The sequence below is a fragment of the Diceros bicornis genome, chromosome 20 (assembly GCF_020826845.1).
Source record: "Diceros bicornis minor isolate mBicDic1 chromosome 20, mDicBic1.mat.cur, whole genome shotgun sequence".
NCBI lineage: Eukaryota > Metazoa > Chordata > Mammalia > Perissodactyla > Rhinocerotidae > Diceros > Diceros bicornis.
Window position 1 is genome coordinate 6560312 of NC_080759.1, and position 16455 is coordinate 6576766.

Here is a 16455-nt window from a genome sequence, read left to right on the forward strand (position 1 = left end):
CGGCGGCCGGAAGGGATCAGAGGCGGCGCCGCCGGTGACAGCCACGAGCCACACCCTTTCCCCACGTGGCCGCGGAGACCGGGTGAGAAGTGGCGGCCGCCGGGCCCCCTCGCGCGCAGGGCGGGGAGTGGGCGCCGCTGGGGCGGGCTGGTGACTGGCGCCGCCCTCGGGCACTTCGTTTTAGGGAAGGAAAGACTCTTACAGAAGCCGCTGAGGGACAAAATCGCTCACTTCCTGGCCTCCGCTTTCTTTTCATTCATTTATTCATTCATTCACAGCCCCTGTACTGAGTGCCTTTTGCCTCTCCGGCCCCATCCTAGGCAATAGGGGAAGGTGGTGAACAAAACAGACTGGGCTCCAGATCTCATGGAGGTTACATTTCATTGAGGAGGAGACTAGGCAGTACCAGCAAATAGATAAATGAACGATGTCGCTCCAGATAGAGATAATTTGTAAATAATAAAAGAGAGTGATGTGATGGGGGGGGGCTGCTTTAACCAGAGTGGTTATAAAGGATGTCCCTTGGATAGCTGGGAAGGATGAGAAAGAGGTGGAGAAGCACAGGTGAGAAGGTCTAGGTAGGGAAAGTGCTGATAAGGAGACTGGGTTTTGTCCTTGAGAGGGTTGGAAAGCCACTACGGGATTTTGGGCAGGTGGGTGAATTGGTCTCTGTGCTTTCAAATCTCCCTTGGGCTGCTGTGTGGAGAATAGACGTGCAGGGTGTGGCAGGGAGGGAGCAGGTGAGGCCACCCATCTGGGAGGATAGGATAGTGCCTGAACCAGGGTGGGTGTGCCAGATGGAGAAAGATGAGGAGTCGTTCAGAGTCCATGGCATGTCAGGGCACCGTTTTCTTGATGAGCAGAACCCTGGCTTAGAGAGAGAAATTGGTTGTCAGTTGGGGGCCTTGCTAACTCCCTTCCCCCCAGCCCACATTGGATGTATCGTGGGGACTGGAGTGCTGTTTCTCCCATCTCCTGGCCTGGGCTCTTCCCCAGGTGGCTCCTAGATGACTGTTCCCAGGCACTATCTTTCTCATGAGTTCTAGGTCTGTACTTTCACCCCCACCACTCTCAGCCCTGTGCCAGACCTAGGGGACCCTGGAGACATGCCTTAGGGGTGGTCCCAGAGCCGGCCACTGACCTCTCCAGCTCAGAGAGCTCAGGGCTAGGCAAAGGGAGGTTCATGGGGGTAGGAGAGCCAAGGCCAGAGAGCAAGGCTCTGTCTCAGTGGCCAAGGAAGTCTCCCAGGAGGAGGCAGCCTGGAAGGGCTAGCGGAAGCCCCACAGAGGATCCAGGTGGAGGGAAGGTGTTAATGAGGCAGGATAGTGTGATGGCCAGACCTCTTACTGCCTGTGTGACTTCCAGCAGGTTCTTCCCCTCTTTGACCTTCAGTTTCTTTATCTGTGAAGTAGGTGGAATGACATTATTCCCCTTTAAGACCGTGCCTCTGACAGAGTGGCCATTCACCCTTGGCCCACTCGGGTCTGAAGCATGGCAAGAGAGGTGGAAGCAATGTCTGGTGGCAGAGCAAGGAGCAGAGTCCCTCCAGCAGCCCCCAGCTGAGAAGTTTCTGCCTTTTAGAGCTGGCCAGGATCACCCCTCACACACACACCAGCCTGGGTGCGCCACTGAGAAACCGTTTGTCTTTGTAAACAGAAAATCCTTGCTCTTTTCCTCCACCTTTGACCTTGGAAATCTTTAGCAACCCCTAAACGGGCTCCTTGTCCTCTGGGGCAGAAAGGAGGGAGGGATTATCTACAAGGGAGTGGGGTGGGATGTATTTAGCCCTAATGCCCGCCCCCCCCCCCAATAAACTGGCCGAATTCCCTCTTAAACAACAAAGGAAAGGAACTTTTACTCTGTGCCAAATCCTTTTAAGGAATTAACGGGTCCAATTTTCACTACAGCCCTATGAGGTAGATTCTGTATTGATCCCCGTGTCACACATGAGGGAATTGACCAACAGTGAGGTTAAGTGGAGGGCTTGGAATTTGAGTCCCCCTGCTGGCCCCAGAGCCTGTCTTCACACCCCCCCACCCCGAGTGCCTGCACAAACAGGGGTGGAATATTTACATCCTGTGCCACCTCTGCAAAGAGAAGGGTGCACTAGAGTGGCCTGTTTCCCACACTGCCCAAATTTGCACTTGGATTTTTGCCACATTCCCCTACCACTGTCCTAGTACCCCTTTGTCCTCCGAACACACTTTCTGTGATGCATGATTCTAGAATGGACCTGAGACCATAAAAAACCAAAATTTTTTAAAAGATGATATTAGGACTATTGAGAAAGTCAATCAGGGACTGTATATTAGAAAATAGTATTGTATCAGTGTTCGATTCTCTGTGTTAAATTTCAGTTGTGTTGTGAATATGTGAGACAGTGTCCGTTTCTTGGGAGATTCATGCCGAAGTCTTTAGGAGGGAAGGGGTGTGATGCCTGGAACATACTCTCAAATGGCTTAGGTTTCACACACTCGCAGGCACACACACACTCACATAGAGAGATTAACTGGCAAAATGTTAAAAATTGATGAAGCTAGGAGACGGACATACAGTGTTCTTGTACTGTTCTTGCAACTTATAGTAAAGTTTAAAAAGTGATGTATTTTAAATGAAAACTTGATACAATTCCAAAATAGAAGTGTAGTGTTATTGCAATAAAAAAGGTAGATATAGTAAAACAAGTAAAATGAAAAAAATTGTTAACCTCTGTTAGGCTCTGGGCCTGAGACCTATTCCCTGCTTTGTTAAAAAGAGAGAGTGGCACGTATTAGGTATTAATGAACCACTTGCACCCTGGAGACCTTCTTGTTGAGATCACTGACAGTTTTTGCTGAGAGTTTTGTCTTATTTAACTCTGTGATCTGCCCCAGCCCTCCGGAGGAGAAGGCACTGCCCCAGGTCAGCGGGTTATCTAACTGCTGATTCTGTCCCTTGGCTTCCAGCCTGTGCCTGTGCTGGGTGTTATTTGTTTTTTGTTTTTAAACACAAGAGTACTTGTTTTTATTGAGCTATAATTTACATACTATAATATTCACCCATTTAAACTGTACAATTTTGGGGCCAGCCTGGTGGCGCAAGCGGTTAAGTGCGTGCGCTCAGCTGCAGCGGCCCAGGGTTCACCAGTTCGGATCCCAGGCGTGCACCGATGCACCGCTTGCCAAGCCGTGCTGTGGTAGCGTCCCATATAAAGTGGAGGAAGATGGGCACGGATGTTAGCCCAGGGCCAGTCTTCTTCAGCAAAAAAAAAAAAAAAAAAAAAAAAGGAGGATTGGCAGATGTTAGCGCAGGGCTGATCTCCTCACAAAAAAAATAATAAAGTGTACAATTTAGTGATTTTAAGTATATTCATAAAGTTGTGCAATCATCACCACTGTCTAATTCCAGAACATTTCCATCACCCCAAAAGGAAACCCCATCCCCATTAGCAGTCACTTCCCATTCCCCACTCCCCGGCCCTTGACAACCACTAATCTGCTTTCTGTCTCTATGGATTTGCCCTTTCTAGACATTTGCTGTAAATGGGATCACACACTGTGTGGCCTTTTGTGTCTGGCTTCTTTCACTCAGCATGATGTTTTCGAGGTTCATCCACATTGTAGCGTGTATCAGAGCTTCATTCCTGTTTATAACATGATTATAATATTATATAATATATAGTATATATAATACATACTGTATATAATATTGTAATCATGTCACTTTATTATATGATTATGTATTTTGTGTATAATTATGTTATTATATATATATTCTAATCATATAATATATAATCTTAAGATATTATTTTATCCATACTTTATTTTTTCACTATAAGGACATACATTATATTAGCATTTCCCCTTTCTTAGATAAAGTGTAGTAAACTACCTGCCCCCTTCTGCACCTTTAGAAGGTCTCTGGATGTTGGCATATCACCCTGGCCTGTGATCCAGGTTGTAAGAATTTTTCCGGGCTGGTTGTAAGCTCTGGCGCCTGGTAGATGCTGCTCCCTAAATGGTGGCCAGGCTCCCATCTGCCCTCTTGCCCTCAATGAAGCTTTCTTCTCACCTTAACTTCTCAGCTTGAGAGTGTCTGAGGGCCGTGGCCCCATGCAGAAGGGCTGAAGATGGCCTCCAAGCGCATCACCCAGGAGACCTTTGATGCTGCTGTTCGTGAGAACATCGAGGAGTTTGAGATGGGATCGGAGGAGGCAATGAAAGAGGCTGTGGAGCAGTTTGAATCACAGGGTACAGCGTGTGGCTCGGTCCCAGTGCTGCTTCGGGTCTTTGCCCAACAGTCACTTCCGGTCCACCACTCTTAACGTGAGAGTGATGTCCTGCCGTGGCCCCATCTAGCCTGGCATGGCAGCCCTGGGCCCTCTCCCCTCTCCACGCTCTGCCCCAGACAGGCTGGCCTGCTCCCACCTTGCTGATGCCCACCCTCTACTTGCCTAGACCTCACCTAGACATCTGCAGGGCTGGATCCTTCGAGGTGGGTCTCATTTTAATTGTCACTTCCTTTTCCTGACCACCTCCCAAGAAACAAGGCCTCCCTGGCCCACTCGCAGCCCTGCTTAAGCTCATGGAGGCAGAAGGGGGTGTCGGTTACCAACCTGTGGAAACAGGTGGCGTACTCAAACCAGGCTGTGGCGGAGAGTCGTTCAGAGGGGCTGTTTGCAGTGGTGTGCAGTGGTGTGGGGTTAAGAGACCCTGCCGCCACAGCAAGGACACTCCACCTCCACTGCAGGCCACAACAGGGGTGAGGATCACCTGATAGAGGCAGGGAGCTCGGAATGAACACCTCTCCCTCCTGCTAGTCCTGCTCCTGCTCTTGTGTCCACCCCTCCCATTGGCCAAACCCAGTCAGACACCAAGGGCAAGGGAACCTGGGGGTCCAGCCTCAGGTCAGAGGCCAGTGTCCTTGGCACAGAGTAGGGTAGACACTGACAGGGGCTAGAGGGGCACCCAGAAGTGTCCTGCACAGTGGGGGCTTCCTTTGAGGGTGCCAGTGAGGTCAGGGATGCAGCCAGAGTGAGGAGCATTGGGAGCCCCAAGGGAGAGGGTAGTGGGGTCCCCTCCCCTCTCAGCCCACACGGAACGTGTCCCTCACTGCAGTGATGGGGTGCAGCCTCACTACTGCTCTGCTCCCATTGGCTGGGTGGGGCCGAGGGGCAAGACCCCACCCCCCCACCCCACACCCCCATGTGGATGTGGCTACTGGGCCTGGCCCGGGTGAGGAGGGGCGCGGGGTGGGGAGCTGGGCAGATGCCCGAAGGCCTCTGGAGTGGGAGGGTCCCAGTGGAAGGGACATACGGTGTGACTCTGGCGGGCCCACGAGGATGATGGCTGTCACTTGTTTCCTGACCCCCACCCCCTGCAGGGGTTGATCTGAGCAACATTGTAAAGATGGCACCCAGAGTCTCTGCAGACGGACCCCAGGAGCCCAAACACGACATCCTGCAGGTAGGAGAGGGCAACCCATGTGGGCAGGGCTGACCTTATGCGTGATCCCACACACATCACCTCGAAACAGTCTGTCAGGAGCATCTTTTCCTTGGTTCCCAGATGGCAAACACAGGCTCCAAAGGTCAGGGCCTGCCCAGCATGTGTAGGCAAGCCAGAGTTTGCAGCCAAGGCTCCCTGAGTCCCTGTCCGAGGGCCTCTCGAGGGTGGACGGCACTCACAGTTGTCCCCTGTATTGGGAGCCTTGGGGTAGAGAGCACCATGGAGGAGCCTCTCCCTGGCCTCCCAACCACCAAGTTTGCTCAGAGGGAGATGAACAAGAATTGCAGAAAGAGAGAATGGGATCATAGTAAGGCTGTCACCTACTGAGCACCGACTGTCTATCAGCACTTAAACTGGCCTGTGAGGTAGGTGGTGTCATCCCTGACTTACTGATGGAGAAACGGAGGCCCAGCGTCTGCCCTCGCTCTCCAGTGACCCAAACAAGGAAGGTAAGCTCACAGAGGTTAAATGCTTTCCTAAAGGTCATCCGTCAGACGGTGGTAAGCTGTTGGTAAAATGGCGGAAGGCTCTGGTGTTTATTGAGAACTGACGGTGAAGTCAGTTCTGTGCAAGGTGCTTTCCTCGTGCTGTCTCAGGTGTTCTCCGAAAGACACCTGCAAGGTTGGGATTATGATCTCCCTTTTAAAGATGGATAATCCAAAGAGAGAAAATGATTTCTCTGGCAGCAAGGGAGTGTAGTGATAAAAGAGGAAATTGGAGGAGACAGCCCTGGGTGTGAACCCAGCTCTGCCTAAGGCAAGATGTTTACTTCTCCCTGCCCTCAGGGTCCTCACCATCTCCTGATTTACAGAGGTCTTATGAAAATTACCTTATTGTTGTTTCGACTTTCTTTGCTAGTAAGGATGAATGTATTTTTTATTTATTTATTTTTTATTTTTTGCTGAGGAAGATTGGCCCTGGGCTAACATCCCTGCCCATCTTCCTCTGCTTTATATGGGACACCACCACAGCGTGGCTTGACAAGTGGTGTGTCGGTGTGTGCCAGGGATCTGAACCTACGAACCCCAGGCCGCCGCAGCGGAGAGCACACACTTAACCGCTGCGCCACTGGGCCGGCCCCAGGATGAATGTATTTTAAAATGAGCTTTTCTTCTGGCAGTTTTTCTATTGGGTTGTTCATCTTTTTCTTATTGATTTTTAGATGCCTTTTTTTTTATTATTATTATTTTTTTTTGTGGGGAAGATCAGCCCTGATCTAACATCTGCCAATCCTCCTCTTTTTGCTGAGGAAGACTGTCCATGCCCATCTTCCTCCACTTTATATGGGACGCCACCACAGCATGGCCTGACAAGCGGTGCATCGGTGCGCGCCCGGGATGTGAACCAGTGAACCCCGGGCCACCGCAGTGGAGCACGCGCACTTAACTGCTTGTGCCACTGGGCCGGCCCCTGTAGATGCCTTTGGTATATGAAGGATCTCAGTAACAATAGTCTCTAGCAATCACTGAGTACTTCTTAAGTGCTCAGCATTGTGCTGAATTCTTAAAACATGTTATCTCAATCTGTAGTTAGCCCATTTTGCTGATCAGGCATCTGAGGCTTCCCAGGGATACATGACCCACCTTTGGTCACAGCTGGTGAGGGGCAGAGCTGGAACTCACACCCAGGTCCCTGTCCCAGGACAGCTAAGCCTGGAACAGCTCTATTGTCTTCTACTAGCAGTACAGGAAATTCCTTGTTTACCTTTAACCTTTGCTCTTTTATTCTTAATTTGACTTTTTAAATTTTATTTTTCATTACAAAGAAAGAACGTGAATATGTTTTTGGCATAAAAGATTCAAGCAATACTCAAGCATTTATAGTAAAATCTGAAAGTCTCTGTCCTGTCTCTCCCACCAGCCCCCTTCCTGCCCTTCCTTGGGAGTGGCACCGCACACATTGGGGTTCACATCCTCCCAGCCCTTGTTCTCACCTCCCAGCTGAACCGATCCCTTCTCACATGCCCACAGCACCACTGACCTCTGCTTGTGTGTTACGGCTCTGATGCCTGAAAAATTCTTATCTGTAGAGGGAGAAAAATTCAACTTTATGATGCCGTTTGAAACAAATCTGCTAGAATTGTAAAATTTGTTGCAGACAGACTTGTAGAAACAAAATGGAGATGAAGTCTTGGAACTCTCTGAGTAGAAAGTGAGCCAGGCCAGTTTTGTACGTGAGAAGTTGCAGAATAAAAGCAAACAGTCACAGGGGCCGGCCCGGTGGCGCAGCAGTTAAGTGTGCGCGCTCTGCTTTGGTGGCCTGGGGTTTGCGGGTTTGGATCCCTGGCGCACACCAACGCACCACTTGTCAAGGCATGCTGTGGCGGCGTCCCGTATAAAGTAGAGGAAGATGGGCACGGATGTTAGCCCAGGGCCAGTCTTCCTCAGAAAAAAGAGGAGGATTGGCATGGATGTTAGCTCAGGGCTAGTCTTCCTCACACACACACACACGCGCACACACACACACACAAACAAAAGCCAACAGTCACAGAATGACCCCAGGGTTGGTGGACAAAACCCCTGTCACCACACTGTCATCACAGGTGGAGCACAGTTGGCTTTGCCACCTTCCTTTAGCAACGGTTCTCTCCTCAGCCAGCGGCGAGGTCTGGGGGCTGCAGGAAGCAAGCACTTAGGAACCACGAAGAGACAACGATCTTAGCCAGCCAACTCCGAGACTCGACTTTCTGATAAGATCCAAGATTCCCGTAAATTTGATGGATACTAGTGTGCAAATTTTGGTTATTTTTTTTTTTCCTTTCTTTTTTGACTAAACAGAGTAATTGTAACTCCAGTACTATGCATTCTCAATGGTGCTTGTGTCACAAGCTTTCAGGTTTTTTGCAGCGTTCTTGCTAAAATGACACATCCTCTGTTGGTGTTTATTTTTGTGGTAAAATACACATAACATAAAATCTGCCATCTTAACTATTTCTCAGTGTACAGTTTAGAGGCATTAAATACGCTCACATTGTCCTGCAACCATCACCACCATCTGTCTTCAGGACTTTTTTATCTTCCCAAACTGAAATTCTGTCCCATTAAACACTAACTTCAGTCCCCCTCCCCCAGCCCCTGGCACCCTCCATTCTACTTTTTGTGTCTCTGAATCTGATTCCTCTAGGGACCTCATATAAGTGGAATCATACAGTACTTGTTCTTTTGTGTCTGACTTATTTCTCTCAGTATAGTGTCCTCAAGGTTCGTCCATGTTGTAGCATGTGTCAGAATTTCCTTCTTTTTTAAGGCTGAATAATATTCCATTGTATGGATGGACCATATTTTGTTTATCCATTCATCCATTGATGGACACTTGAATTGCTTCCACCTTTTGTCTATTGTGAATAGTGCTGCTATGAACATGGTGTACACACCCTCTTCGAGATCCTGCTTTCAGTTCTTTTGGGGATATACCGAAAAGTGGAGTTGCTGGATCATATGGTCATTCTATATTTAATTTTTTGAGGAACTGTTACATTATTTTCCACAGTGACTGTACCATGTTACATTCCCACCACCAGTGCACAAGAGTTCCTATTTCTCCACATCCTTGTCAACACTTGTTATTTTCTGGTTTTTTGATGGTAGCCATCCTAATGGGTGTGATGGTATGTCATTGTCGTTTTGATTTGCATTTCCCTAATGATTAGTGATGTGGAGCATCTTTTCATGTGCTTAGTGGCCATTCGTGTATCTTCTTTGGAAGAATGTCTATTCAAGTCACATGCTCTGGTTTTAACCTATTTCTTAATATTCTGTTTCATTGTAACATATACTCAGTTAAGTCCGCAAATGTGAGCTCAGTAAGCTTGGCTGACTGGCATCCTTGCCTTTCAGGGCAGCCGAGGTCAAATCAAGCCCTTTGGGCTGATGGTGTCTGTAGAACCACCCTCACTGGTGCCAGGTGCAGATGATTTCATAAGCTCCTGGGACGGGTTCATCTTGGGCTCACGCTGAGGCAGGTTCGGAGGTCATGGAGTGGAATGGCAGCTAGACTTGTCTGCCCTGTTCAGATTGTGTTCTCTCATTATAATTTTTCCCCCAAGGGCTTAGAGTTGAATTGGGGAGAATCAACTGTGTGTCCAGTGTGGTTTCATTTCGCAGATGCCCAGTAAATACTTGTGGAGTGAATGAGAGAGAGAAACGAGACATCTGGTATGGGCAGGTCTGGCGAAGATGGCTTTCTTTTGCCTTCCTTGGAGAGCTGGCCATTGGCGGGTGTGTTGGTTAGTTGTGGCTGCATAAGAAACAACCCCAAAACAACAGCCATGTTATTGTTTCTTACACTTCTGCTGAGTTGACCTAGCTCAGCTGGATGGTTCTGCTGGTCTCACTTGGGGCCTCCATGCAATGGCAAACAGGGCTGGAATGTTTAAGAATCTGCACTCATGTGTGTGGCTCCTTGGCAGGGACACTGGGATGGCTGGGCCTCTCCCACTCTACATGGCCTTTGGAGCTCAAAGCTCCTAAAAGCACAGATGTGGAAGCTGCCACAGCTGGACTGAACTTCCACTGCAGGCCTAGATCCCAGGGGAGGGAATCTCACAGGGGTGCAACCCTTTGCTGTGGCCCTTTTTGGGCTGAGCTGACCCTGACATTTCTCCTCTGTGCCGTAGGCCCTGGATGACCTGCAGGAGTCCGTGGCCCGCTCTGGCCCTCAAGATGTGTCAGCTCACCTTGCCCGCTTTTGCGAGCAGTGCAAGCAGCACAAGGCCTGCCGCTTCCTGGCAGCCCAGAAGGGGGCCTACCCCATTCTCCTCGCCACCTGGAAGCTGGCCACAGCTGGTGACCGGGGCCTTCTGCTCCAGGCCCTCAATGCCCTGTCAGCCCTGACCGATGGCCAGCCCGACCTTTTGGACGCCCAGGGCCTTCAGTTGCTGGTGGCCACGCTGGCCCGGCATGCTGATACAGCTGATCTGACCTGCTCTGGGATCCGCTGCGTGCGCCATGCCTGCCTGAAGCATGAGCAGAATCGGCAGAGCCTGGTGAAGGCCGGTGTGCTGCCCCTGCTGACCGGTGCCATTGCCCAGCACGGCCACTGTGCTGATGTGGTCAAGGAGGCCTGCTGGGCCCTCCGCATCATGACCTTCGACGACGACATCCGTGTGCCCTTTGGCCATGCCCATGACCACGCCAAGATGATTGTGCAGGAGAATGGAGGCTTGAAGGTGCTCATCGAGGCTGCCAAAGGTAGGAGCAGGTGTCGCAAGAGTGAGAGTCAGGGCTTAGGAGTGCTTCAGGCCTGGCTGGCTCCAGGCTCCACTTGCCTCTTTTGGCTTAGTCCCACCCACATGGCAGCCCTAGGGGAACAGCGTCGTTATTCCTGGTTGCTGCAGGGGGGTTCCAGGCCAGCACTCACTGGCCAGCATCAGGTCCCGTGCCCATCTCTAGAGCTGTTTAGGGAGGGGGCTCAGCTCTATCCAGACACAGACCGAGAGTGGGGAAGGGAGAGTTTCCCAAAGGGAAGAATAAGGGTGCTATTTCCCAAGATGGGGGAGTGTTGCTGGCACTGACCCTAGTCAGTTCCCAGTGGAAGTTTACACTTTGGTTCATACCTGGCCACCAATTCTTGAGCACACACATGTGCCTGACTCCGGGTCACCACGGTGAGCTGGCCACAGGCGGTCACAATGCTGACGGATGGATCCCAAAGCCACTGCCTAGTATCCACTGCACCCACCATAAAAGGCCTGACTGGGGTCCAGTGCACAGAAGGGGCTAGAAGAATGAGTTCCCCTTCCTGGCCCGCCCTGCGGCTCTGGCTCCGTGGCCAGGCCTGTGTTCGTGTCTCCAGCCCTGTCTGCTGGGGAGGCAGGCCTGCCTCAGTCTCCTCTCCGCACCTCCAGAGAGAGTGAAAACGGGTCCTGACTGTCTGCAAAGTCAGGCTCCTTGTTCTGAGGGGTAGTTTGCATCTTATTTATTTATAGGAGCGGGTGTCAGGTTTCTACCAGAGAGATAGAACTGGTAGGATGTAAATATGTACGGGTATCTGTATAGACACATACACACACACATATACACACACACATATCAGGAGATGTGTTGCAGGGCATTGGCTCATGCGGTTGTGGGCTGGTGAGTCTGAAATCTGTGGGGCAGGCAGGAGCCAGCACCATGGTCCACAGGTGAGCTTCTGCCTCGTCAGAGAGACCTCAGTTTCCCTCTTAAGCCCTTCAGCTGATTGGATGAGGCCCACCCAGACCATCGAGGGTCTCCTCCTTCACTTAAAGTCAACTGGTCATGGATGTCACGACATCTAGAGAATACCTCTAGGACATACCCAGATTAGTGTTCATGGTGTCACTGGGGGCTGTGGCCTGGCCAGGGGGCACACAAACTGACCATCCCAGAGCTCTGTATAAATTATGGCTATTTGCCCCCCACCCTGTGTGGGCCTTAGTGCAGGCCTCTGCTCCCGTGTGCCTCTGCGCTCCGTCTTCGGTGTCTGTGTTCAGTTTTGCCCTGGTCAACTCTATCCACATGCCCGTCTACAGTTTCTGGGTTTCCCGTTGCACTTAGAAAGGTCATTCCCACCCCAAGATCATAAAAATAGTCCAGGACGTTTTTTTGTTTTTTTTTTTTTTAAAGATTTATTTATTTATTATTTTTTTACCCCCCAAAGCCCCAGTAGATAGTTGTATGTCATAGCTGCACATCCTTCTAGTTGCCGCATGTGGGACGCGGCCTCAGCATGGCCGGAGAAGCGGTGCGTCGGTGCGCGCCCGGGATCCGAACCCGGGCCGCCAGCAGCGGAGCGCGCGCACTTAACCGCTAAGCCATGGGGCCGGCCCAGGACGTTTTATTATAGCACTATTGCGGTTTTCTTTTTTTAGTGGAGATCATCAGTTGGTCTGGAATTTATGTGGGACATGGTGGGGCAGAGGGTGCGTTCCCATGTCTTCCCCGGAAGCCAGCAGGGGATGCTGCAGGCCCAGGCAGCCCTGGGCAGGCCCTGGTGTTCACTGGGGCTCTCCTGGCACAGGCGACCACTGCGCCAGGCAGAGGGGCCCGCTTCCGTGGTGGAGCAGGATTCTCGCCAGGACCTCTGGCTCTGAGTCAGGACTGGTTCTCCCCCTGTCCTCACCCCTAGCAGCTCCTCTTCCTCCTCTCCGCAGCATTCCCTGACAACCCTGGCATCCTCAGTGAGCTCTGCAGCACCCTGTCCCGCCTGGCCGTCCGCAACGAGTTCTGCCAGATGGTCGTTGACCTCGGGGGCCTCGGCGTCCTAGTGGCCCTGCTGGCTGACCACAGTGACCATCAGGTGGGCATCCAGAGCTGTCTTAGGGTGTGAAGCCCCCTCATGTGGGTTTCGGTGCATCATTTCTCTCGATGCCTGGGGAAGGCTCCAGGCCTCCCAGTGAACTCTGCCCCTCTGGGCCCAGGAGCCGGACAAGCATGAGTCAGAATACTCAGCCCTGTCTGCCGACCCCCGGCACCAAAGTGCGGTTTTTGCTTCTCTTCAACCTGCAGGCAGGAACTGAAGTTTCGGGGGGAAACCGACCTACCCACCCCTTACTGTCCTTTAGCACCTTTGTGTTTTCTACCAGGAGCGGGAGGAACGGGAGTGGGTGTTGGGAGGGCTGGCCCAGACTGCAGCTCAGGTGTGTGATGCTTTGGTGAGGCCCACCTCTAGCTGCCTGGGTCTCTGCACCTGTAAAACGGGGCGAAGACCCCTACCCATCTTTGCTTCATCTAGAGGTCACTTATCCACCCCTCCCCACGTACCTGGCCTAGGGCAAGGGTGCCTGGCCCATGGCAGCAGTGGTCCTGCTGCCCCCGATCTTGCTGGTGATGCCGGCCAACCTCCTGTGCAGGTGGCAGAAAGCTGAATTTGAACCAGCTTAAGTAAATGAGGAAAGCATTTTGCTTGTACTCCTGGTCAGTTGCGGGATGGGGGCTTGGTTTCTCTCTCTCCATCTTTCTCTCTGCCTCTGTCTCTCTCTTGGCTCTGCCCCTCACTGGGGCGATCAGCAGTCCCAACAGCGTCTGATCAGCTGTCCTCATCTCAGGTTGGTCACTGCCTACCTGGGGACTCAACTGTGGCTGGGAGGCCCGTGCTCTGATCTGAGCCACATGCCGCCTCTGTGTGTCAAGGTCATCCACGTGCCTGGCCTGGACGCAGGTGGCCTGAACCACAGGGTCCACTTCCCCGAGCCTCCCGTCTTCTCTATACAGCGAGTAATATCCCTGCTGTTACCTGCCACCTGCATGCTGCAGGGTAGCCCCACCTGTTGTTCAGACCGCGAGTGAAACAGCCTCAGACCTTCCCTCGAGACCCCCTTCCCACAAGCCAGCAGCCAAGCAGTTAGTGCCTGGCACAGCGCAGGAGTGGGGGCTGGCCGGGGGTCACCCCCACATCTCTCTCGGTGTAGGACCTCGTGAAGCAAGTGCTGAGCGCCCTGCGGGCCATCGCAGGCAACGATGATGTGAAGGATGCCATCATCCGTGCTGGCGGGACAGAGTCCATCGTGGCTGCCATGACTCAGCACCTGGCCAGCCCCCAGGTACCCACCCCAGCGCACACAAGGTGGGGCGAGGGGCTGGAGTCTCAGATCAGTATCCATACCTGCATGATTGCTTTCCCATTTCTTCAAGCAGGGTCAGGGCTAGGGTGAAGCTAGGGGTCCGGGCGGGCGAGGGGGCTGGGACCTGTCTGTCTGCCTTGTCTCAGCCGTCCCCGTGACCGACCCTGCAGGTGTGTGAGCAGAGCTGTGCAGCGCTGTGCGTCCTGGCTCTGCGCAAGCCAGAGAACAGCCGCATCATCGTGGAGGGCGGTGGAGCCCTGGCTGCACTGGAGGCCATGAAGGCACACCCGCAGGAGGCCAGCGTGCAGGTGGGCATGGGGGACGGGGAGGGGGCAGGATGCTGGTGGCAGGTGGGCGTGGGGGACAGGGGGAGGGGTAGGAGGCAGGTGGGTATGGGGGATGGGGCGGGGGCAGGATGCTGGTGGCAGGTGGGCATGGGGGCCAGGGGGAGGGGTGAGGAGGCTGGTGGGCAGGATGCAGGCCCTCCTTGTCCCTGTCCTCTCATGGCCCAGGCCTCACAGAGTCTCCTTCCTCCCCAGCCCACATGGTCCTGCATGTACTTCCCATCCTCCAAGATGTGTTCAGGGCTGTCTCCTTTCCTGTTCCTTTGCTGTTCCTGCATTTAATCTTTTCCTTTCGTAACAGTCCCTTTAGAGGGGTCTGGAGAGGAGGACGAGATGGGGGAGAGCAGATGGGGATCTGCTGGTGTTTTGGGAAGGTTCCCTTCCCTGCCTTGGGCTGGGTCTTTGTGTTCTGTGTGTGGGAGCCACTGTCCACGCCTGCCTGGAGAGTCGGCAGAGCTGCACTGTAGACAGGGCCACGTGCACCCCGCCTGAAGCCCACGCTCCTCCCTGCAGCCCCCAGGGCTCTCCCTGCTCCCCCCTCGCACCCTTCCAGCACAGGGCCCTCCTTCTTGGTCCTTAGACACTCCAGGTTCCGTTCCCACTGGAGGCCTTTGCTCTTGCTGGTCCCTCTGGGATACTGTGCCCTTGGCTCGCCCATCACTTTGTTCACTCCTGACCACCCTGGCCGGGCAGCCCCTCACCTGCAACTCATCTGCGCTCCTGCTGACCATGGATGCCAGGTTGGGATGCTTTGAGGTACCCACCCACACGGCAAATGCACAAGGCACAAATGTTGACTGAGTAACAATGTAACTGACAGATGGGCCCTGTGCACAACCTCCCTCTTCCTCTGTCTCACTGTCCTCTTCCCCTGGGGCCCCTGACTATGCTCTTGCCAGCCTCAGGGAATCTTGCTCTGAGACTGGGGGTCCCACACCTGAGGGATCGGCCCCACCTGCCAAGCACTTGGCCACCCTGAGCTTCAGTTTTCTCTTCTGGAAGATGGGGGAATAAGCCCTGCCTCCCAGGGCTGCTGAGAGGATAAAGTGGAGAGATGAGTTAGCCTGATGAGTCACAGTGTAGGCACCCGCTGAATGTTGGCTGCAGTTGTCATTGCCCGATGATATTATGATGAGGACCCCGAGGTGAGAGTGGACCCCACACCAGGGTTCCACTTGCCAGTTCACAGCCGCTCACCTTCTGCTCTCCCTTCCAGAAACAGGCCTGCATGCTGATCCGTAACCTGGTGGCCCGCAGTCAGGCCTTCTCACAGCCCCTCCTGGACCTGGGGGCTGAGGCACTCATCTCACAGGCCCGTGCCACCCACCGAGACTGTGAGGATGTGGCCAAGGCCGCCCTGCGGGACCTGGGCTGCCACGTCGAGCTGCGAGAGCTGTGGACGGGCCAAAAGGGCAACCTGGCGCCGTGACCCCAGACTCAGTCTGCGCTGTGACTCTGGATGAGTCATGTGACTCAGGAAATGGGGGGAGATCTGTGCCTGCCACTCTGTGCCCCAGATTCCTTCCCCTTCAGCAAGAGGTGTTTGTTTGTTTGTTTGTTTGTTTTATTGATGTTTTAATGGTTTCTAACATTGTGAAATTTTTGGGTTGTACATTTTTGTTTGTCCATCACCATATATATGACTCCCTTCACCCCTTGTGCCCACCCCCCACCCCCACTGCCCCTGGTAACCACAGTCCAGTTTTCTCTGTCCATGTGTTCGTTTATATTCCACATATGAGTGAGATCATACAGTGTTTGTCTTTCTCTTTCTGGCTTATTTCACTTAACATAATATGCTCCAGGCCCATCCATGTTGTTGCAAATGGGACGATTTTGTCTTTTTTTATGGCTGAGTAGTATTCCATTGTGTATATATACCCCATTTTCCTAGTCCAATCGTCAGTCGAGGGACACTTAGGTTGCTTCCACTTCTTGGCTATGGTGAATAATGCTGCAATGAACATAGGGGTGCATAAGCCTCTTTGGATTGTTGATTTCAGGTTCGTTGGATAGATTCCCAGTAGTGGGATGGCTGGATCATAGGGCATCTCTATTTTTAATTCTTTGAGGAATCTCCATACCGTTTTCCATAGAGGCT

The 16455-nt window shown here is 52.6% G+C and overlaps 1 protein-coding gene across 2 annotated transcripts; it reads left to right on the forward strand.

The window, feature by feature from the left end:
• The first annotated feature begins 2 nt into the window (after positions 1-2).
• On the forward strand, positions 3-16032 carry ARMC6 (armadillo repeat containing 6). 2 transcript variants are annotated; one of them, XM_058563845.1, is made up of 8 exons: positions 3-82; positions 4064-4229; positions 5362-5444; positions 10102-10675; positions 12601-12746; positions 13858-13989; positions 14181-14318; positions 15571-16031. In XM_058563845.1, the coding sequence occupies exons 2-8, from the start codon at positions 4109-4111 to the stop codon at positions 15781-15783; spliced, it is 1407 nt and encodes a 468-aa protein (XP_058419828.1). In that variant the 5' UTR covers positions 3-82; positions 4064-4108; the 3' UTR covers positions 15784-16031. The 2 variants fall into 2 exon arrangements, with proteins under 2 accessions (XP_058419828.1, XP_058419829.1); XM_058563846.1 differs by lacking the exon at positions 3-82 and having other exon boundaries at positions 4154-4473; positions 15571-16032.
• The last annotated feature ends 423 nt before the right edge of the window (positions 16033-16455 follow it).

Excerpts from the sequence above, each read along its gene's own strand:
- ARMC6 (XM_058563845.1), top strand. The coding sequence starts at position 4,109 with ATGGCCTCCAAGCGCATCACCCAGGAGACCTTTGATGCTGCTGTTCGT. Across the intron at positions 10,676-12,600 it reads GCTCATCGAGGCTGCCAAAG|CATTCCCTGACAACCCTGGC; the intron begins GTAGGAGCAGGT and ends TCCTCTCCGCAG. Across the intron at positions 14,319-15,570 it reads CGCAGGAGGCCAGCGTGCAG|AAACAGGCCTGCATGCTGAT; the intron begins GTGGGCATGGGG and ends TCTCCCTTCCAG.